This window comes from Myripristis murdjan, chromosome 18 (genome assembly GCF_902150065.1).
Source record: "Myripristis murdjan chromosome 18, fMyrMur1.1, whole genome shotgun sequence".
NCBI lineage: Eukaryota > Metazoa > Chordata > Actinopteri > Holocentriformes > Holocentridae > Myripristis > Myripristis murdjan.
Genome location: NC_043997.1, coordinates 7,928,086 through 7,952,016, shown reverse-complemented (window position 1 = coordinate 7,952,016; position 23,931 = coordinate 7,928,086). Strand labels below are relative to the sequence as shown.

At 43.3% G+C, this 23,931-nt stretch overlaps 2 protein-coding genes across 6 annotated transcripts in view; one reads left to right on the top strand and one right to left on the bottom strand.

Moving 5' to 3' along the window:
* Positions 1–11,284, bottom strand: part of col4a6 (collagen, type IV, alpha 6) — a 176,906-nt gene extending 165,622 nt beyond the window's left edge. For both annotated transcript variants that reach the window (XM_030076289.1, XM_030076290.1), the window contains exons 1-3: positions 11,227–11,284; positions 10,949–11,073; positions 10,705–10,750 (exon numbers count right to left, since the gene is read on the bottom strand). In XM_030076289.1, coding sequence (XP_029932149.1) covers positions 10,705–10,750; positions 10,949–10,959 — 57 coding nt within the window. In that variant the 5' untranslated portion in view covers positions 10,960–11,073; positions 11,227–11,284. The remainder of the gene's footprint in view (positions 1–10,704; positions 10,751–10,948; positions 11,074–11,226) is intronic.
* Positions 11,285–13,616: 2,332 nt separating this feature from the next.
* The window catches only part of col4a5 (collagen, type IV, alpha 5 (Alport syndrome)), a 70,236-nt gene continuing 59,921 nt past the window's right edge, over positions 13,617–23,931 (top strand). For all 4 annotated transcript variants that reach the window (XM_030076067.1, XM_030076065.1, XM_030076066.1 and 1 more), the window contains exon 1: positions 13,617–13,901. In XM_030076067.1, the coding sequence (XP_029931927.1) occupies positions 13,812–13,901 (90 nt within the window). In that variant the 5' untranslated portion in view covers positions 13,617–13,811. The remainder of the gene's footprint in view (positions 13,902–23,931) is intronic.

Below are 23,931 nucleotides of genomic sequence, written 5' to 3'. Positions count from 1 at the left end.
TACAGAAAGAAAATATATTTACCAATATATTACATGAAATATATTACAATATATTACATTTAATGTATGGAATTACAATATATTTATGTTATGTATTTGAAAATGTCTTAGCAATACATGGAATAACATACTGGCGAAACATACATAATGTAATATATTTATATATATTGCATCAATATATTCAAATAATTGCACATTTCAGATATTGCAATATATTGGAAAATATAAAGACTAGTTCCCATATATGGAAATGTATTATCTAATATATCACATGATATTTTCCAATATACTGCAATATATTTTTGTTTCATAAGGGATAATCACCAAGTCACTGTCATCAGTTTCTCAAGTTTGGCCTCCATTGTTGTTTCCCATTTACTGGTTTATTTGGTTTTATTGGTTCCCAGAGGTCCCGCCCCGGTTCGATTTTGGCAACTCACACTGCGTGAAAAGCTGCCAGGTCATTGCCGACATTTAATCGGCATTAAGTGCAATCTGAGAGACTGCAGAACCGACAAGACGCTGTCAGCTGCCTAAACGGGTTCTATCGTCGCTTGGTGGAACGTTGTGGTGGAACCTGGAACGATGACTTGGGTCAATAAGCCTCTCAAACATGGGGTCTGTTTCGTTTGCAAGGAAGCTTCCTAGTTAGGCTGCATTTTTTGGGAATATGGCCATTTAGGACTCCCTCTGGACACATCCTGATTTATTTTTTTATTTTGTAATTTTGTTTTTTTGACCAGGACAAGGCTCACCAAGCTCACCCTTGCCTTGGCTGGGCTTTATAAGGTAGCTATCATTACATTTTGGCCATATTTTTCACATTTTAGTTTTGCAAAAGACTTGAGAGAGAGGCGGATCGAAGGGATAGCGAGGCCGTTTTTAGTCTGAATTGGCTTACAACCACACCGCTGCAGTCTTTTTTAAGGTATCTGTATTTTTTTCGCCCACTTCATATGTGGCCTACACGTTGTTTGAACATGGTCGGCCCTGCCCTGCAGCCCCGAGGGGCGAGATGGAGTTAAGAAGAATTGGCCACCAAGCGAACAGCCAACGAAGTAAACACCGCCTTATCACAGCTCCTCTCTGACAAAAAACGAAACAAAAACAAAAACAGAGAGACAGCACTGCATGGACCTCGACATTGGCCATGCTTCGTTTCCTTGTTAGGTTGTCTAAATGCCTTGTGACCCTTCAGATAAAACAGATTTCCAGGAAGCTTCCTTGGAAAATGGACAGACCCATGCACAAATCACGGCCATGAAAAACAAAAACTGACGGAGCCGAGTCTGCACTACAGGCTCGGGCTGGCCAAATAAGGCCTTGGATATGGTCAGATAAGACTTTATACATTTTTCTTCTTTTCTTTTTTTACTGTTCTTCATATGTAATGTGGTGGTGGTGGGTGTTTCTGAATGCACCGTATGTTGGACGCTCTCTGAATCCGAATGCACGACTCAGTACTGCTGACTTTTAACGTCAAACTCATTTTTAAGTCCAACTTGATAGCTGAAATGCAGAAAATACATGCAGAAAAATGAGGAAGACGCGGAGGAGGCGAGGATCCTAAAAAGTAAAGGGGCGAGTTTTAATGCATGTGCATTAAAAATAAAGAAAAGCGAGCGAGGAGTGAGAGTTTGAAAGGTAAGGTAAGGCAAGGTAAACAAAGCGAACCGAGAGAGGAAAGAATGAAAGACAGACAGGCAGAAGAGGAGAAAAAAGTGACATAGAGAAAGAGAGAGAGGCAGATTGGGGGGGGATAGAGAGGCCTAAGCCTTTTGAGGTGTGCTATAAGTGCAAACAGCCCCGAGGGGAGAGATGGCATTAAGGAGAAGGGACCGGGCACGTCCAACAAGCTAAGACAACACTTCCACCGAGCAGCCAGCCAAGCAAACACTGCCCCACCTCAGCTCCTCTCTGACAGGCCTAAAGACCTTCACAAACACCCCCCGAGGGCCCGCACATAGATAGAATAACCCCCACCTCCTTTTTTTTTTTTTTTTTTCTCTCTTTACCTCCCCCCTCCTCTGCCTCTCTGCTTTCGCTCGTCTCCCTTTCCCGAGAGAGAGGCAGCAAAAAAAAAAAAAAAGAAAAGCAAAGTGTGATAAACAAATCCGGACAGCAGGGGACGGAGGGTTAAGCCCGTCGCCGCGGCCGCGCTCCCCCCTCCAATCACGCGCGAGCCCCGCTGCCTTTGTGCTCGCCGCGACCCCTGACCCCCGGAGTTCACCGCGACCAATCGGGGGACAAACTGACAGCGTGTGCGTCGCGGCGGCGGGAGGGCGGCGGGAGGGGGCGGGGGTCCGATATGTGGAACCGACTGTGCCAAGTCTTGGCATGAGAAGATAGATTACAAATGTACTATTGTGTCCCCGCTCTGCACTTTGAGTGTTGTCATAACTTTGTATTGGCTGCTCTCGTTACACCCGCTCGGAAAGATAAATGTCATATTTTGCTCAACTCTAAATATCAATTTGTACTTGTTCCTCACAAGTGCCAAGGCACAGAAGAGCCCTGATCTTAAGTCAGATTGTAACGCCGAGCGCCATAACAACGCTGCAAAAAACACAAATAAAGCTGGAATGCAACACAAACAGAGTGCAAGCACGCTGACAAATTAATCACAATTGGGAGATATTACACAAAGAGAGAGGGAGAGACGGACACAGATCATCTTTTTAAATCAATCATCGTCCTCTGTGGCTCCTCGCAAGCCCCGGCACATTTCCACCGAAAGAAATACCACGGACTGAAATAAGCCCGTGACGGTTTGAGCAAAGAGAGAGAGAGAGAGAGAGAGAAAGGATGTTGTGATGGTTTTAGATGGATGGATGGACGAGTGGGTGGATGGGTTGGATGGGTCTAAGAGAAAGAGAGCGATTCCGCGAAAGTACCAAGGGGATTTCAGGAGGATTGCTCAATGCAAACATGGCAACCGGAGTCAAAGAGAGACGGATAGATCATAGGAATCAAGAGGATAGAGAGAGAGAGAGAGAGATAGTGGGCAGAGAGGAATGAATTGAAAGAATGCAGATCTGTCAAGTTAACACCAATGCATCTCTCTCTCTCTCTCTCTCTTTCTCTCTCTCTGCTGTTTTTTTCACCAATTACTATTTGTACTTCAGCAACGGAGGGATTGCATGACATTCCCAACAGCGACACACCTTGCCTCTGCAGGTATGTCCCACCTGGCTGTTGCAAAGGTCACTTGTCATTCACGGTGGATGCCAAAAGCTCCATGTGGAAAGGTTACGATGCCATTAAACACAATGTCGTTTGGGCAATCCATTTTTTCTTTTTTAACTCTTATATACGCACATTGCAAAAATAAATCCATGTTAGCACGTCATTTGCTCCCAGCTTTAATGTTCAAATCTTGTTTCCAGCCCACTTGTTTCCAGCGCTAATCCACTTTTTCCATACGTTTCTTCAACCAAACACCATTTTCTTGATCCTAGTGGGCTGACCCGCTTTATTCTGACTCATTTCGACTGATTTATGCTTGATCCCAGGAAAAAAAATGGAAAAGTGAAACGGCACTGGAAACAAGTGGGATTATCTAATCCTACTGGCGGATTTTTTTGACCTTGTTTGAAGGAAAATGAGATTTTAACGGTGGATATGAGACTCAATGATAAGATGGAGTGGAGAAAGCTTTCCATGCAACTCTCACACACCGGTAACCATTCTCAATAAGTCCAAATACCACCACCCTGATGAGGCTTTGTGGTGCGTTCAGGTACTACTGTAAAAAATAACGCCATCCCAGGTCTTATCGCTACATTTAAGAGCAGCTCTTTCACCGACATCTTTTTCTAAATATCTCCCCGAGTCGGGGCGTAATGTCGGGTTTCACGCACGACCCCCAAAGTCCAATTTTGGTTTGTTATGTACAAAACCAGCGCCTTCATAAACAGCGTGTCTATTTAAAGAGAGCCTTGTCGTGGGTATTTCCCAGTGGAAACCCGGGATCAAGACATCTTTCATCCCACCTGCAGGTAGTCGGGCACACACACACACACACACACACACACACACAAGTCAACCTGCTATTTCATGGGAAAAGGGAAATGTGTTTAAATGTATGCACGTGCACAGGCACAGCAAAGTCTTTAAGTACCGGTGTGGGAGAAGCACTGTAGGGGAAGGGGGTTGAACAGTCCATTAAACCTGCTATGTATGGTTTATAGGTTTTCCTAATGCGGTCAATGTCATGGAGTATTTTACCTGACCTGTGAGGAAACTGGTGAAGAAAAGTGAGTGATTTGAGAGTCCTGTGGGAGGGATTTGGGAGTCGAGGGAGAAGGAGAAAGACGTGGAGAGAGAGAGGGGATAAAAGCAAAAAAAATGGGGGTCATGGAGGGACAAATGCTTCCCTCTTTCTTTGAAAACATTAAGAAGTGAAGGCTGTGAGCGAGAATGTTGGGAGAAACGGGATGAAAAAGTGAGGAAAACGTGAATGGGAATGAGAGAAAGAGAGAGATAAAAAAAGATCAAGTGGACATCTGCATGCAGACTGCAGATCCAAGGCATGGACGTCAAACTGAGACGGAGCAGCATGACCTACTCAGATCAAACAACACACACACACACACAGACATGCACACACACACACATGCACAAACACAAACTCCGGATTTACCAGTCTGCTCTTTATCTATCGAGTTTCAAAACAATTTCAGGACATTTTCATAAACTAGGCTAATCCCCTTCTTCCCTCCGAGCAGCAGCGTGCATTCTTGTTCCCGGGCAAACATCTTAGGAGAATGTAAACTCCATTCACAACACACACTGCTCCCTCTGCCTTCAGCGCGCCGCCTCGTAAAGCAAACACACCTCAGGTATTTTTAATCTGAGAGGAAAATCGTAAATCAGTTTTCATTAAGTTAAGATTGCTTTCCGTGTGCTATAATTATCCTGTGGTCTCATGCATAATTGGCACTGCTTTTTTTTTCTGCCTCAGCTGATAAGAGAAGACGATTAGAGGGGGAAATGAAAGAGGACAAAATCAAGAGGTGTGAATGAATCATAGAAGATGAAACCGAGACTAACATAAAATGCTGAGGCGACGCAAATCTGGGAAGAGAGAGAAAAAGATTACATGTTCCGGGATTACCGACATTTCTCAGAGGCAGAACACGAGTCAGCCGAGCGGCAAAGAGAGAACTGGGGTATAAATCAAAGGTACGTATAAAAATACAAGTGACATTCATTCATGCTCAGGGTCGGGGACTAATTTAGTACACGTAACAGGATTAAAATACAAAATATGAGTGAGTACCTGTCATCTGCTACAGTTTAAAAATAAATAAATAAATAAAACTCGGATTACTGTGGAAATTACTTATAATTCAGGAATTGTCCCAGCATGCCCGCACTGATAATTGCAGTAACATGACGCTCATGGGGAATATGGAGCAGAATGCTTTAACAAAAAAAAAAATTAAATTGTGAAGCAATAAAAGAAAGAAAGAAAGAAAGAGCTGCAGCACAGGAAGGATGTGAAGGTGGGGACAGAGGAGCATGCAGGAAAAAAAAAAAAAAAAAAAACACAGCTCACAAATCAAACCACAAATCAAGTGGTGATGAACTGCCTGACTTGTGGAAGCAGCGAGGGCAAAAAGTGAGTGAGGGAGGGAGAAAGGGAGGGAGGGAGGGAGGTAATGAACGGGTGATGGAAGGAAAAGGAAAGGGAGGAGGAGGTGGGAGGAGGGGGTTGCGGTGTTGGTGGGTGGTGTTTGGTGGGTGGTGGGTGGTGGGTGGGGAGGGACCACAAATCAAGCGGTGATCAGTCGCCTCACTTAGCGCTTCTGGAATGTTCCAGCCTTATAGCACCTGCAGGGAGTGAGAGACAGCCTGACATGTCTTGCCAAGCAGCGGAGGAATTCAACACAGGGGAGGGGGAGAGGAGGAGAGGAGCGGGGGAGGGGAGGAGGGGTGTGTGTGTGTGTGTGTGTGTGTGGGTGTGAGACAAAAGGGATGTGGTGTCCCATCCTTTTGTGTGTGATTAGCAATCATCGTTTTCATTGTCAACCAATCTAGAAATCATCTTTTATTATTATTATTATTATTATTATTATTATCATTATTATGAATCAGTCCATGGTTTAGTGGGAAAAAATGATGACTGGGTCTCTTCTTGGGAAATGATCGGAGCGCAGAGTGATGCGAACGGAGAAAAATAAGACAATCTGTGCACCTCACTGATCTTAATGAAGCTCCAACCAGCAAACGTTGGGCATGCAATCAATCGATTACTGAAATTGTAATATGGGGCGATTTTTTGCCAATTGCCAATTGAATTGAAGAAACAAATTTTGCCAATGAAACAAGCAAATTTTTACTTGTGACACAAGTGAACAAGTGAAAATTTGCTTGTTTCACTGGCAAAATTTGTTTCTTGTTTCAAGCTAATTTCTAAAGACAAGTTATTTCTGAGGTGATCATGTCTTATTTTAAGTGTAATGAGATATTTTGACTAGAAATAAGACATTTTGACTTGAAATAAGACAAATAATCTTGGTAAGACTTTGACTTTTTGCAGTGTGTAAAACAATTACGATTATGATTTGACTGTGATAAAGCTGCATAAAGACACTTATGCATGTTTTCTTTTATATATCCAGGCTCACTTAAATATGTAAATATAGGTAATTTGCTTCTATAAACAACCTTATCAAATGAATTTGCCCCCAAAAAAGCAAAATACTAGAGCAGAGGCATCCCAGCATATCCAGAAACCCTCCACTGGACGTCTTACATCATCACCAGTTTAACCTAAACTCACAAATATCTCCTTTGCTTCAACAAAACTAACCCACACAACACAGCCAGGAGTATCAAACTCATTGACATTCATGATGAAAACTCTCTGCTCTTATTCTTTCTGTGACTATTACCCCTGTCCTCGGTTCATGTAACGGTCCAGAGAGCAGAAAACCAACTCCCTCCTGCTGCACCGCTCTGACTTTTGCCCTCTCGCTCTCCTTCCCGTCATGCAGGCCTCTCCTCCTCCTCCTCCTCCTCCTCCTCCTCCTCCTCCTCCCCTCTCCTCACCCGTGTGCGATGTTTTCCCTCCGCCAACAGCTGTGTCAGCCGTTACAGACGCCGCAGCACCGTCCATTCATGGATTAAACCTCTACGCGCCGGCTTTGCACTTCTGCATCGCAAATCTCCTGGCAACGACATCTGCCGCCACCGTGGAGGGTCACGGGGCAGGGCCGGCCGTGTTCAAACAACGTGTAGGCCGCATAGCGAGCGGGCGAGAAAAACACAGATACCTGGAAAAAGGTGAGCGGCGGTGTGGTTGTAAGCCAATCCAGTAAAAGTAAAAGTAAAAAATGAGCGGTCTGGTATGGTAGGTATGTTTCCAAACTTAGGTGACTGAAGACTCTGAAGCTTTAACTTGATGAGAGTCATCACCAGCTCAGTTAAGTCTGGCAAACAAGGACATGTTAGCCCTCTCGATCATGACTTATGAGCCACTAGAAGTGTGTGTCGGTGTGTGTATCCAGAGAGATGGCCCGCCAGAGGATGGATTACATCACCTGGAAAGCCCTTCACAAATCACAGCTAGACACATACAGCCAATTGAAAAACTTGGGCACTTTTAATGAGGATCTGCCATTTTCACAGGACACACAGCTGGGATTATAATCTACATGGAATAGGCCATAACACACACACCTGCTATACTTATATCTATTGTTTTGGAAAGTGACAAAAGTCAAAATGCTGACCAACTCAATAAATCACTCTTACTTTTATACCAACATCACCAAGGTATAAGGCACCTTAACATGTGATATCTGAATAAAATAGCCGATCATATCAGGAACCTTTCGTGGAATCTCCCGAAACTGTGAGGTAAACATGTGTGTGTGTGTGTGTGTGTGTGTGCAGTCTTATCTACTGGAACTGATAACACCAGTTTAAATACTTGTCTTCTGTTCCGTGTGTACAGTGGCATGGGAAGGAGAGAGAGAGAGAGAGAGAGAGAGAGAGAGAGAGAGAGAGAGAGAGAGAGAGAGAGAGAGAGGACACGACGAACTTCACACTTCACCTCATTTTTACTCTGGAGGAATTTGTATATGCTCAAACACACTCACACACACACACACACACCAGCAATAGTCAACAACCCGGTTGCCATGGTCACGGCAGACCACCCAATGAACTCATCCGTCACTCAGTCACTCTCCCACATCAGATCCTGACCCACCACCCCCGACATGCCCCGTCCACACACACACACACACACTCTCTCTCTCACACACACACACACACACACAATAGGGAGATGGGAAGTGGGAGGAGGAGTCGATTCAAAGTCAGTGCAGCTTATTGCCGCTGCGGCGCTTTAATGTTTCCATCAGCGTCACGGCGCACAACAGCTTCAACCTTCAACCTTCAACCGCCCGGGCCGCCCAAACTGTACACATTCCTGATGCTGTGAGGCACTCTGGGTAATCGCTCCTAACAAATGGCATAGCGCTGCTGCGGGGGTGAAAAACCTTGTAACTCCAATTACGTTGATTTTCATGTCTTTACCTCGGGGTTCCACTGTCTTTTGAGAACCGGTTGAGAGAGTTCTGCAACCCCTTTGGTTTATGAGGCTTTTCTCAAAACTCAAAAATGCATGAAATCCTCAGAAGCACGTCGGCCATAAAAGGTTTTTACCTAACGACGGCGACATGACATGTATTGGTGACATGAAGATTAGTGGTCGGATAATCCCACTGCAAGTTCAACCCAGTGTCTTTAGCTAATTTAACTTAATCCATTTGACATGAGACTGTGACCGCATTCTACAGGAAAATGAAAACTGCGGTCTTTGACTTTAACCCTTTTACACTGTTACCCCCCGACTGATTTAAATAACATCATCAAACAGCGCCACCGTGCAATCACACTGCCCATTCTCATTGTAATTCTCTGGGCGGGACGGGGTGCAGTGCTGGGCCGACCCGCTATTCACGACGCAGCCTGACCTTTGTCGTCAGAGGTGGCTGGCCTGTGTATGTCTCAATAAAATGTTTTGTTGTTGTTTATGACTCTCGTACCCAAAACCATGCACAGTGAGCGAGCAGGTTACAATTCGTTATCTTATTTCTTCTAGTTTCCATGCAAAAAATAGAAACAGGTGAGCGTGTGCATGCACTTATATGATGAATTTCAACATTGAGATGTACGGGGTGTCCACAAAGTCTCTTTACAATTTAAAAAAACCTATTACAAAAGCAATTGAGGAGATCTGTTAATCAGATTTGTTCTATGTACTCAGTGGTTATCAAAGTTTTTAATCACATTGGACATCAATAACCTGAAGCAAAAGATCACTGATGCCATTGCCGCCATTGATGAGGCTCTGCTACAGCCAACATGGCAAGAAATCGAGTGCCGTCTTGATGTGCTTCGTGCAACTAATGTTCCCCATATAGAGGTGTGTTAGATGAGGCAAAAAAAAAACAAAAGTTCAATATCTACTTCTCATTTTGTAATCATTTCCACAGATTTGTCTATTCATTTGCTTTTGTAATAAATTTGTTAAATTCTAAAGAGACTTTATGGGCACCCTGTAAAATAAGACTGATCTGGGCAGTTTCATCAATATCAAAATTTACTTATTTACATGTATCTTACTGTAGTGTGACATTATTGTGAGTATTTAAGTAACTAGTAGTCCTAGTAGCACTGAAAAAGACCCTATATATTAAGAAACTTAGGAGAATTTAGCATATATTTTCATGAAGTAATCACAAAAAATATACTGTTGAAAATGGCTGAATGAGTAGGAATGAATAACATGCAGCTCAAAAAAAAAAAAAAAAAAAAAAGCAATTTCTGTAAGTTGTGATGACTGAGCTAAGAAGCAGCGCACCTCTGCCTGCACGCAGGTATGAGCCTCGTCATGGGAAGTCTCCTATAGGTGTGGCTTGGAAGGCAACATGTGGCCCCAATAATCCGAGTATGAATATTTATAAGAGGGGCGGGGCTTGAATCGCAAATAACTGAGCGGGCCCACTCAAATATGAACTGCTTTTCGTTCCCTCGGGCTACCTAAATTACAAGCTTTGGTTTTACGCACCAAAAAAAATGCACATAAAGTTCACAAAACGCTTAGGATTTGGGTGGAAACTGATATTTGCCTGTTATAGGAATGTCACACAAAGAGCAGCGTATCTGGCCTAGTGCAAGCAGGCTGAAGCAGAAACTCGAGCAGGCACACGGATCTGTGCTCCTTCATGCGGCACAAGCTGGAGTCAGTCCCCAATGTGACGCAGGGGCACAAAAGGCTTTAACTTTGCGTGCAGGAGACGTGTGCAGTCTGCGGTGTGGCTGCTGGGAGCCGCACAGGTAGGAGAGTCACGTTGAAACACATGAACCCCGCATTCATGCGATTGAAAGGTGCAAATTTGGCCGAAATGTGAGACAAGCACAATTAAAATCTAACTTCACACAGAGTGCATGGGGCTCTCCGTCTGGAGGCACTGTACAAGTGAGCTGCTGGCTCGATTGAAGCTGCATTTACATGAAACTATTTCATAAATTCATAAATTAAAGCGGTTATAGTACATCAGCAAACACAGAGCAAAGTGGGAAAACACGTACAGTTTGATCATGTAATCTATATCAACATAAGGAATAAACACAGTCGAGAGCCACTTCACCTAAGGAGCCTAATAGTAAACAAATGCGACTTACTGCGTGTGTGGATCCCACCGCCAAGGCGACCGCTATCACACAAATCCTGCCAAAGACATAAACATGTTGTAATGCTGTTAGTTTACCTTGATAATGTAAAAATAAACTGCGCCGGAGCAGGGCTAACGCAGCCATGATCCGTGCAGAGCAGCTTGCAAACAGAAACAATCTTTGGAAAAATCGAGACGCGAACGTGCGCAAAAATATAGTTTGGAGCGTCATAATAGAATAAAACGAGGCTTACCAGAATTTCATTTTTGCTCCGACTGGCTCGGGGAACCGCAGGTCGACTCTCGCTGCACGACTCCCTCGTCTTCACCAGCAAGGCACTTCAAACGCGCTCATCGACTGCTCCAAAAACCCTGTCATCTACCCGGAGAGAGAGAGATAAAGTAGTTCTACCACCAAATACAGCTCCCCCATGTCCCAAACAACTCCAGCCAACACAATCCGAGCAGCAACGCGGCCCGCATACCTGTTATTTCTTTATTAATAACCAAAATGAGAGCTTATCCAACTCACCAAAGTTGCAGTGGTGAAATCGCTGCTGCGCTCTCCGGGCTGTTGCGCTTCAACTCAGCAGCGCACCACAGCAGCAGGAGAGGAGGGGCCAACCAACTTGTCATTCATGCCTCCATACCTTTTGCTTCTTGGTTTAACAGCCGCTTTTACCCACGCAGAAAGCTCACAAGCCCCTGCACAAAGTTAGTTTGCTCCCCTAAAGAAGCCACGGCTGGAAACCTTTCCATCCTGAGCGATTCTCATGTTGAAAAATCTTTATATACTGTAATATAATAGAGACTACAGAGGCTTCTGGGTACGGTGTGCTCAGTAATGCGTTTATTGTAGTCCTATTTAACTTTATGGTCCTTTTCATCCCCTGTTATACCTAAATAATACCCCTGTAGGAGCTTTAAGTATTTACAGTGCTCAATAATGACTTTATTGTAACCTAATCTGAATTCTATTTTCTATATGATATATATATATAAAAAAGCAGTGCTATCATAATCCTATTGGATCTTATACAATGTCTGTGTATTAAATGAGTTATCCTGAGCATTATGGTATTTGGATTTTCTATGGCATCACTATAATATTTGTATAGGATTTGTATTGGGCATACAGCACCAGTCTTTATATGTTTCTATATGTTTCTTGTAGAGGTTACGCACTTGTTTTTGGAGTTGTTTATTAAAATAGTTGCTGATTATTTGAGGCATTCTGGTCTAGTCTCTGCTATAAACATTATACAGACGCTGAGTCACTCAAACTGAAAACAGAGCCGTTTCAGCAGTGGATGCCAGCGGATGTTGTATTTTCGTCCTACTTGACCTCGGTGTGGCTCCGACACTGTTTATCACAACATCTTAATATAGTTTCACATGGTGATGAGTGAATTACAGACGCTGCTCTTGACTAAATCTTGTGGTGTCTTTCAGACTGGCAGCTCGCTGTTTGCTGTGGGGTTTTACTTTTTTATCTTATTAACTTTATCTTCTGTACTTGTTTTAACTGTCTTCTTTAACTTAGGTGCGGAGTGCCTCATGGTTCCCTCCTGGGCCCTAAATTGTTCTCGATCCACTCTTCCTACAGAATTTGCAAACACGATATCTATTTTCATTCCTATGTGAGTTGATACATTTGCCAGTTATCCAATTAATAAAAATGACTTATAATGTGTATAGCAGATAGACTAATAAACAAATCTTGGACATCTCGGAACTTCTGTCAAAGTAGTGATAGTTCACCAACTTTTGAATTCATGATAATCTTGGCAATCTGCATCCCCTGGGTTGAGTCTTCTACATTCTACCTGTTGAGGGATATCTCTAAAATGACTCGCTCTCTATCCTTTTCAGAAAGCAGCAGATCAGCTTTTAACAGAAACAATCCTTTAATCATCTTTAGCTATATGATTTGCATGAAACCGGCATCTTTTAAACTTTTTGATGATGCACTGAACACTTGCTGGACTAATGGGTGAACCTACATGTTGCAGTGCTCTTACAAGTTGTATTAACAGTGGTGTAGGGGAACTGATTGTGCTCATTTTACATTCCAGGACTTTGTAACTTTCTCAAAACTTCACAAAGCTTGATGTGAGGGGATTCATTCCGAAATACAAGAGCTTGTATCCAGTTTGAGGGGGAAAAAGCCTGCAACTGAAAAGTCATGTTGTGATACTTCATAAAGTATATGATTTCAACTTTTTTCAACTAAATTGCTGCTTGTCTTATTAGAGTTTTAACTTTAATACTATTACATGGATTTTGCTGCCAGTTCAGCAGTTATTAAGATTTAAGGTAAGTCATATGTAAGATGTTCGCTATTCACTGGGGTGAAAATCTTCCTGTGTGTAACCTCTTTACCCTCTCTAATATAATGCACAAAATGAGCATAAACAACCCAGGAATTTGACGAGAAGATGATCTGAGGAAAGAGTTCATTTCAGTTTCTCCTCTTTCGCCAGCAGCATCTCTCGATCAAGTGTCAAATGCGAGTGTTTGACCTTTAATAATCGGACAGGAATGTAACGTGTCCGGGCATATAGAAAATGTCAAATAAAGGTTTAATGTCAACCCTTTTTCTTGCAGCCTCGGGCATTGGATAGAGGAGCGCCTCATCGCAGCGAATATCCCTCCGCAACGCTCGAACATCTTTGTATGCCCATAGGAGAGAGAAAGAATCCACAAATCACCATTTGGATGGAAATAAAATACATAAACGGCACTATATTTATATATATTTAGATATAATCTATATTTAGATTAATTGGCCCTCTTGTTGTAGGTGCAAAGGGGGGGCGATATCACTGCGCATTGGGTGTGGGAAGTAGATCCGGCAGGTTTGGGCAGGTTTGCAAGTCGAGGAGAGAAAAAGTTAGAGAGGGGGACTGCAGAAGCGCACGGTGCCAGAGCCAGGAGCACTAGGAGCCCTGCAAGCGCAATACAGCCAGCACGCCTGTGAACTCTCTCGTTTATTATCTGTGTTTTACTGAAAACAAGTGCGCAGGGGGAGCGGGGCTATGACATGTCCCCGTGCGAGTAGGGAGCAGTAGATTTTGTCAGTGTTAACGCAGGCGGATCCTGTTTTATTTCCCCAAGATGAATAAAGACTTGAAGAGTCTGCGACAGCTCGCCGCGGGTCTGCTGTTCCTAGCGCTGTGCGTCGCGGTGCAACAATCCGACTCTGCGGTAAGCTGCATTTTCCACTTGCACACTTTTATTAACAGCCTTTCTCCCAGCGTAACCCGCATGAAACCCGCACGGAGCCGCCGGGCGAGCCGCTGCTTCCCTCCAGCCGGTGCTGCTCCGGCTCCGCCACCAAAGTTTCCCAAAGTTTATAAATAGAGAGCTTGCTTTATAACAAGTGCTTCACCTTCAGCTCTAATAATAATCCCAGTTACCATCTCTGTTTTGTTGCAGTGAAAATAAGAACCTCCCCGCGCTTGTGCTTGAACTCATTCCGCACCTTTATCCTTATTAATAAGCGTTTATAGCACTTTTTAAGCACGGAGACTGGCTCTGCTTTGCCTTGTAGCGTCTGAAAGCAGATCGGACGGGAGTTTCTGTCCTCTCCTGCGCATCACATTTCTCCTTCTTTCTCTGCTCGCTGCCTGCAGCCGGAGACAACCTGTAGGGACACGCCGGCCACACGGCTTTCCTTTGTTTCTCTCTTTTTTTGTAACCATTTGGAAACGTTTGTGTCGCAAATTCAGCCGAAATGTGTCTGTTTCCAGCGGCGCGGCGGTGCAGCGCGCAGTGATTTCACACAGGCCAGCCTGCAGTGTCTTCTAATTAAAATATTAGAGTGAAACGCAGTGGGCTGAGAGTTGAACATGCGTGCTTTGCCAGTGATAATACTCCCTGCTGTTCATCTTACCTCAAAGATATCCAGTAGTTTTGCTGATAAGAGCAGATATCACTATGTGGAAATAGAAGAAATGCACTTTTTTTTTTCTTTCTTTCTTTTTTTTTTTTTTTTAAACCAGGTGTATCTTTTCTGCAGGTGTGCTGTATGTAGCAATTACCTGATGACAGCACCTGGATGCATGAGTTAACGGAGGCATAATGAAGTTTAGGAACTGATCATGAAGCTTCAAAGCAGTAGCGTTCATCTGTATTGATTGGTTTTGATTCCTGCAGAAACAGGAGTTTATCCGCTTTAACATCGTCCACTGGTTTTTAGCTGACGGGAATCAAGCTGGAATTCGCCTTGCACTTGAAATGTATTTGGGAGAGGGGAGGTGAGGGGTTGGATGGGTGCATAGCCCGCTTTACCCCGCTCTTCACTGTCTGCATTTGTTTGCATTAGTCGCTCCACTCCCCTGCGGATGGACAACTTTACATGTCTCACGACTGTGCACGACGCAGCTGTATCATCAAACAAGTGTTTAGGGTTCATCCGTGCAGTCAGACCCATAAATCTGCAGCCTTTTGGAGGCAGGAAGCATCGAACCGGCCGTGTTAATATTCCAATCCGTCCCGTGGTGAATATTCATAACCGATTTATTATTCATGAGCTGGGCCAGGGGCACACAGATTCACATGATCCCGCCCACCCACCCACATGAGGCGTGTCCAATCAGGTTTGCATACTTGCTGTTCATATCAGCTTAACACAGCAACTATGCATGGTATGAGGCTGCCAGGACCCATTTTTCTACATTTGCCTTTTTTTTTTTTTTTTTTTAAATTTTCCAAATCAGACCTCATAACTTATGTTTCAGTTTGCATGCCAAGTTTCTGTTGAAGTGTAGTGTCATCAGAGGTGCAGGGTGTGAGAGGAGTCAGACTTGGAGAGGGAAGCATGCCTCATCTTTAGGAACAAAAGTTTATAACAAATCCCCTTTTTCAATGAAAGTACCTGTGTGTAGGAAACAGCTGTCTAGGTTCCTTCTGTTCCACATGGGTTTATGTAAATCGCATATTCCCTGGTTGGTAGAAAAAGCAGATAAAGTTGCATGGCCGTTGTGTTGATTGTGCAGTGTAAAATAAATGATTGCTGCAACTTTTTCCCCCTCAGTGCTGGCAAAGTTTACAATTTTTTTGCGATAAGGAGCCGAGAAGTGATGCAACTGTCTTAAACTATTCATCTTTTTTTTTTTTTTTTTTTTTAGGAAAATAAATCTTACCTAGAGAGTCATTGCTCAATACTTTAAAACACAGATTTGCCCTTAAATGTGAACCGTTATGTAAAGCAAGGGACTCAAACCAGCAGGAAAGATCATATATTGATTATAGGTGGTTTTTCCTGCATGCCAGGTATTATTTCGTCACTTCAGGCTTTATGTTTATCTTCTGCATGTGGAATAAGAAGTGCATGTAGGACACTGATTTGTGAATGGACAGGCTGGCTGTGGTTGTTGCCATGGAGATGTAAAGGTAGAGCCAAACGATGGGCGATCTCCCGGCATCCTGGTCGGCCACTAAGGGTTCTGACGTCGCCCCCTGGAATGTGGCTGGCCCCGCCCACTTGTGCACGGTCCAGGAAGAGGAGAGGAGGAGGAGGAGGAGGAGGAGGAGGGGGAGAGTCAGATTATGAAAGTGAATGAAGAGGGGTAAAAGTGTCCAGTTGATGTTGATAAGGGGGAAATAAATGAGGATAAATGGGATGTAGAGGGATGAAGGGATGAAGATTAAGTCACTGTGTGTGTGTGTGTGTGTGTGTGTGTGTGTGTGTGTCAGCTGTTGTGCATGGCATGAGACGCTGCTGACTTTCTCACTTTCTTTATCCTTGCCTCTTCACGTCTTTTTTTGGATCACTGCATCCTGGTATCATCCTCATGTTAATGCTGTCTAAAATCTCTCTCACTCACTCACTCACTCACTCACTCACTCACTCACTCACTCACTCACTCACGCTGCAAAAAATCTTAACAAGTCATTTTAATCCCATATTCAGTGTTAAAATCTGCCAGTGGGATGAGATAATCCCACTTGTTTCCAGTGCAGTTTCACTTGTTTCATTAATTTCGTCCGGGAGCAAGTATAAATCTGCTGAAACAAGGCAGAAGAAGACAGATCAGCCAACTAGGATTGGAAAAAATGACAAAAATTCTGGAAATAAGTGGGATTATCTCATCCCACTGGCAGATTTTTTACCTTGTTTGAAGAAAAAACAGGAGTTGAACACTGAGGGTGAGACTACATGACATGTTAACATGATTTTTTTTTGCCATGTATCACTTGGGACCACTATTCCTGGTTGTTCTCACCTGTCCCAGTCTGCTCACCGACTCCCCCTAGTGGAGGCTGGTGTGTATGACCCAGACCTGACTTGTCACTCTGCCTGTGTTACATGCCTAAATAGGGGAGAAGCGCTGAATCTCAGACACAGTTCAGAATAATGGGTTAGAGCTGGCTCCTCTCACTCTGTTATGGACACACACACACACACACACACACACACACACACACAAACACACACACACGCTTGCACAAGGTCTTTGATCCTCATTTAATTTTTAATCTTCAGCTCGCTCTCAGTGAACTCTCACACTCACTGCTGTTTCATACAGTGATTTTGCCCTTGTGTTTTCATAAACTGACTGTGTGTGCGTGTGCGTGTGTGTGTGTGTGTGTGTGTGTGTTTATCCTTGCACTGATATGAATCTGCTTGCAGCCAGGTGAGGGAGTTCAGCTGTAATGTACACCTAAGGGTTTTCTTTGAACTCGTCACGCCATGCACATACATGCACGCTCTCACACACACACACACACACACACACACACACACAATTAGATGCACGCTTACCTGGGTTTTCCATAAGCGCCGGCTGCTGGCCAAACAGCCGACTACTTGTTTAAGTCTGTCGAGCGACTTAATTATATTAATTTTTGATTCTAATAAAATACTTTTGATCAGCAAGTTCATTTACGACCATCAGGCTCTGCTTCAAGACATTGTGAGCTTGATGATGGTTTAAAACCTCCTTTTGTATTTTGTACCATTGACCAATTATGCAAACTAATGCCAGCTGCCCCAAATAGTGTTTTAAAAATAAAATAGGCCTGTGATGCAATGGAACGTCCTTTAGTAATATATATCTATATATATTTTTTTTATTTATATATATATATTTGGTATGCCCCTGGACCCCCCTCCCCTCCTCCAGCTGGCTACTTTTTCCCACTGGCGGTCATACACACACTCTCACACACACACACCCTTATGGTTTCCCTAACCCTTCATGTGACCCACATCCCAGGTGGAGTTTGGAGCGAGGCTTGTCGGTGACATCTGTTTGTGTGTGTGTGTGTGTGTGTGTGTGTGTGTGTGTGTGTGTGTGTGTGTGGGACAGCTAGCCATAACATCCACCTATTGTGGAAATAAATCTCCTCCACAGCCAACAGATAAGCCTCCCAACCGGGGAAGGACAAGAGGAGGCCGTTTTTCCTTTTACCCATTCATACTTTTTTTTTTCTTTTCGTTTTCTTCATCTTTTTCTTTGTGTGATTTTCGTCGTGTTTCTTCTCTTCGTCTGCCATCAGCTCTTCCCGTCTTCGCTCTGCCTCCTTCTGCCTCTCGCGGAAACACGCTCAAGTAAACAACTTGCATTTAATAGCTGAAAGATTGACATTTTGATTTGAGTTGGTCGGTTTATGTGCCAGTTTGTCTCCTTGTTCTCTCACTCCTCATCTTTTTGTCTCCCTCTTTCTCTCTCTCTCTCGCTCTCTCTCTTTCTCTCTCACTCTCTCACTCCGTCACCCCCCATCTCTTTTTCTATCTCGGCTTTGGAAGGCAAATTCCATCTTTATCTCACCTGCGTGGAGGGGGAGACCTCTAAATCCTTTCACAGGCAGCGGTGCAGGGGATCGCTCTCAAAACATTGCTCACACACACACACACACACACACACACACACACACAAACATGCGCACACACATGCACGTCCATATGCACACAAGGACACAGTGCACTATAACAGAACATCTGTGTCTTTGAGTGTGTTCATGTAGCATGTGTGCTGTTTTGTGTGTGTGTGTGTGTGTGTGTGTGTGTGTGTGTGTGTGTGTGTGTGTGTGTGTGTGTTGTGGAGGATCTCACGCTGCAGCGTCAATGAGCTGAAGATGCCATTAGGATTAACAGGTGGACAAAAGTCAATTAGAGCTAAAATCAAATGTTTGGATAGCTAATTACCCCAGTGTACACAGCACACACACACACACACACACACACACACACTCCCTGTGCTCATCTGCCTCCTAACACACTTTCTTTGTTTATTTATTTGGGGAGGAGTAGCAGTAGAATTAGTAGTAGTATTAGTAGTAGTAATCAGAGTAGCTTCCTTGCTGTGGTAGTAGTAATGCTGGAGGAGTGGTGGCAGTAGTGCACAGAGTAGAGAGTGTATTATCAGTAGTAGCAGTAGCAGCAGTAGTAACAAGAGTAGTTGCAGTTGTAGTAAAACTAGTAGTAGTTGCTGTAGTTGTGGTAGGAGGAGTTGTAGTAGCAGTAGCAGTAATAGTAGTAATTGCTGTAGTAGCACCACTAGTAGCAATAACGTACAGTAGTTGTAGCAGTAGCAAAAGCAGTATTAGTAGGAGTACTAGAAGTAGTAAAAGTAGTGGTACTACTAGTAGTAATAGCAGTAGTAAAAGCAGTAGGAGTAATAGTAGTGGACATAGTGGTAATAGTTGTAGTCATATCTGTAGTGGTAGTAGTAGTAGTATCAGTAGTATCAGTAATAGCACCACTAGTAGTAGTAGTAGTAAAAGTAGTAGGAGGAGGATCAGTCGTATTAGTAGTGGTAGTAGTAGTAGTAGTAGCAGAAGCGGTAGTATCAATACTATCAGCACTTTCAGTCGTAGTAGTAAAAACAGAACAAGTAGTGTCAGTAGTAGTTATAGTAGTAGTAGCAGTAGTAATAGTAGTAGTATCATCAGCTGCATCAGTTGTATCAGTAGTAGTCTTAATAGTTGTAGTAGTACTAGTTGTAGTATAAGTAGTATCAGTAGAGTAGTAATAGTAGTAGTCGTAGCAGTAGTAGCATCGGTAGTATCAGCAGTAGTAATAATAATAGTAGTAATAGTAGTATCAGCAGCAGTATCAGTAATTTATTGCTTCCACACTAAATTCCTTGTCATTCAAAACAGACTAAACAATCGGAACTACGTTTACTCTATTTCTCTTTTCTGTTTTTATTTCTTCTTCCTCTTACTCTTCCCCCCTCCATCACCAAACCTCTTCCTCCTCTCCTCCTCTCTCCCTCTCTCTCCTCCCTCCTCCTTCTTCTTCTTCTTACTTTTTTAACCAAACTCCACTTTTCACAGTTTGTCTTCTCCACCACTGACACTCCAAACCCTGTTTTCCTTCTCTCTCCCCTGTTTTTACCCCCTCTACCTCCCTTCTCTCCCTCCCTCCCCTCCCCTCCCTCCTTCATCCTCACCCCTCCACTTCATTCAGTCTTAAGAGGAGGGCAAACAGAGACTGTTTGTTAGGGACTTCTTTATTTACTTCATCTCTCTCTCTGTTTGGTCTGGGGTTTTAAAGGTCAACCATCTCCCTTTCCGTCCGTCTGCCTGCCTTCCTGCCTCCAGGTCACGTCTATCTATCTATCTATCTATCTATCTATCTATCTATCTGTCCATGTATCTCGATATCTTGAAGCCATGTTCCTTAGGGAAAGGAAAGGTTTTTAGGAAAAAAGGCTGTTTCAGAATCACCAACCCAAAGCTCTTTGATTAGAGTATTTTTGTCTTTTACTTAATTACACATTTTGGACGTCTTTCCCCCTCTTTTGCTGTATCCCAGAAAGACCACCCGCCACTTTTAAGGGTAAATTGGGTCATAAAAGTTGTTCCTCTGATCGCTTTTTGTAGATACATTGGCCCCGCTGACCCAAAGGCCTAAAAGTGATGAATAATGCAGATGATATCGACCTGTTTCTGACTGTTTATTGGGTATCAGCCAGTTGATTAATACAGTTGATTTTTCCAAAAAGAGAAAGAAGTTGCTTTCATCACATTGTGTTTTCTTTTTTCTGTTACCTCTGGTTGCACTTTCCCAGTCCACCATGCAGCCTAAAGCCCCTTTCTCTCTGGGTTACGACCCCCAAAACGGGTCATAGTCCCGTCGCTCTCTGTGTCCCCACTTTAATAAGCCTGTGTCCTCGGCCTTAGAGGCGACATTTACTTAATTCACTCCCCTGCAGGAGTCAAGAATCCCTGATCTTGGGGGTGAAGCTGCGGTCACCGATCGGTCCGAGTGACCTTCCTTTGAAGACCTCGAAAAGCCAGCAAAAGCATCCAGATTAAACTTGAGCCCTTTGTGGACTTTGACTGGGTTAGATTATGGATTAAGTTTAAGGCGCCTGTTTGCGTCTTTGTGCAGTACACAACAAAACCAAACATACCCTTTAACCCCCTTTTCTAGAGTTTTAATCTGGCCTGAAAATTTGGACCCGGCCTGTTGTTTTCCCGAACACCTACGGCCCGAGATTGTCCGAGCCAAAAAAAATCCAAATCCTCATTGATTTTTTGGTGGGACTTGTTTGACCCTTGTGGCTTGGGCTTCTTCCTAGTCTGCAGCCATAATTTGTTTGAAGTCGCCCACTATCAAAGATGCAAAATGTCCACAGAAGTCAGCTGTAGCACTGGTTAGACCAATACAATACATCAGTTCGAACACACTTGACTGAAATTACACTTAAGATGTTGCCCAGTCAATGTCGTCAACGAGTTCCAGTCCATAGAAGCTGCAATGCAAATGGTACTTTCTTTGTATATCTTAATGTTTTACTGAATTGTGCAGTAATCTTTGTTGCAGATCAGTTCTCCATTTGAAACCAGTTGTGTATCCGAGAGTTTATCCTGCCACAGAAAGGGTGTGGCGGGTCACCCGTCCGAAAGACTAGTTCCTCAAACTCCCATGTCCATAATATAATATTCCACACTTAGAGGAAAGTTTATGAGTGAAATGACCCTGTGGTAGTTGGGAATTGGAGAACGAAAAATGCAAATAGGATGTTTTTCTTATCATATGTCCCTCATCATACCAGTCTGTCCCTCCTTTTCCTCTGTTTGTCAGGTCTAACTCATAAAACTACCCTCCCTACACACACAAATACATACCAACGTCTGGTATGAAGCATGTGTTTGGGAGCGGGTTTGATTTAAAAGAGGTGTAACGTCTACCCAGTGTCACTGTGAATGCTCCTCATGTAATTTTGAAGGGAAATCCAAGATCCGCAGGGTTTCAATCTCATCTCACAAAAACCGAACAAACAAAAACAAAAAAACAACACCAGCTCTAGGAAATGATTGATAAAATCAACGAGAGAGATATAGACTGATAAAATTTTAGATTTGCTTGGTAAACAAACTCTTCATATTTTGCCTTAGCCAAAAAGGGCAACAGCTATTCTTTTTTTTTTTTTTTTTTATCTTATCTCATTCTAAGGGAAAAGGTTGTTAGGCTTTTTCCAGGTTGAGAGGTTTTAGTCTGGCCCACAGACCAATGAAAACCTAATAGCGCTCTTTCACGCAGGGAGGCAAAGGAGATGAAACCCTTTCTGGGTCGAAACCCATCATTACGTCTGCCTGTGAAGCTGGAGGGAGGTTTGCTCTCTTTCCTGTCTGTCTGGTAGTAAGATATCTCAAAAAATGACAAATTGGATTGGATTTAGGTTAAATTCGGTGGACGGATCACCATCAACCACAGGATGCATCAGTAAAATTTCAGTGGTGATTCAGAACGGAGATTTTCACTAGTAGGCGATCTCGAGAAAGTCCGACATCCAGGACTTTGAAGTCCACTGATAAACCACGCTGCATTCACCCATTATTTTCTTGGAAAATAAAACCTGGAGGGTGAATGATATGATAACATTAAGCATTAGGGAGGGTGCAGTTTAATAAATTGGGGGATTATTTGAGGAAGTTGAGGAAGGTTTCTTCTCTCCTGGGTGTCATCAAGTTCAAGAAATGGCTTTGCACCAGCCTTTATTAGTTTAATAGTTGGTTAAATATTGCTCAATAGTTAAATATGCCAGCGGTTAGTTACATATTGAATCTAGTCTGTGTGTTTTTCCCCTGTGAAACGCCATAGCTGTGTGTGTGTGTGTGTGTGTGTGTGTGTGTGTGGAGACAACCTACACACAAAGTCACAAGACATCCCTCCCTCCCTCCCTTTCTTCCTCTGTTTTGCTGACCTCCTTTCTGAAAACACATCATCCCTTCTTTCTTTTTTCTTCATTCTTCTCCCTCCGCGCTCCACAAGCCGGCGGTTTGCAGAGGTGGGATGGAAAGGAGGAGGAGGAGGAGGAGGAAAAGACAGAGAAAGTGAGAGAAAATGGAATTTGGGCCGAAATGAAGAAAAGAGGCAACATGTGGAGAATCAAAGAGGATAGAGGGATTGAAGAAAGAGAGACGGTGGAGGAATTTATGAATGAAACACATTATGCACTTGGTTCCAGACCGGGGGCGACCTCCCGACTTTTTTGTTTTGCATTCTTTGTGAAGAGGAGCGAGAGGGAGGGAGGCTGTAATCTGTCGTCTGAGATCAGCGGGTGACCTCGATCTACAGTAGATGTCTGCCTCCTCCTCTCTTCTCCTCTCCTCTTCTCCTTCATCTTCTCATCCCCTCTTTCTCTTAAAGTCACAATGAGATGAGCAATTACTTTTTCACTTGTTAGCCAACTTACGTTCCAAGTGAGAAAAGTCACCGTATTAAAACAAATTTAGATTTTTTTTGTATTTTTTTTTTTTTAATCATATCAATACTCCATTGCTTCCTGCAAAACAGCGGATCCCTAATAGTGAATTCACTTTGAAATTTCAGCTCATAAAAATAACTGATTTTCAAATGATCACACCCCTCCCGTCAAATAAAACAGCTTTTGTGTCCCGATGATTGGCTTTACACAGTGCAACTGTTTTTTTTGTTTGTTTTTTTTAATGGAAGTTGCATTTAAGTTGCATCTTGTCACACCAGCCTATTGGATCTGCCATTGGATTACACCTTTGAAAAGATGCTTCTCATTCATGTCCCATCGTCATAACAGGACATAGCCTCCTGTACGTCAAATTAAGAAATTAAAGAGACGTCTCATTAACGTCTTACAGTGTCGTTTGATTGAGATGTTCACCCAGCCAGGCCTGGGTCAGATAACACAGCATTTTTCTGCCACTTACTTAAAGTCCCCACGAAAGAGCATCTTAAATAGTGACATAATCCTGCACTAGTAGCTGTAAATTAAAAATTCGACCATTAAAACCTTCA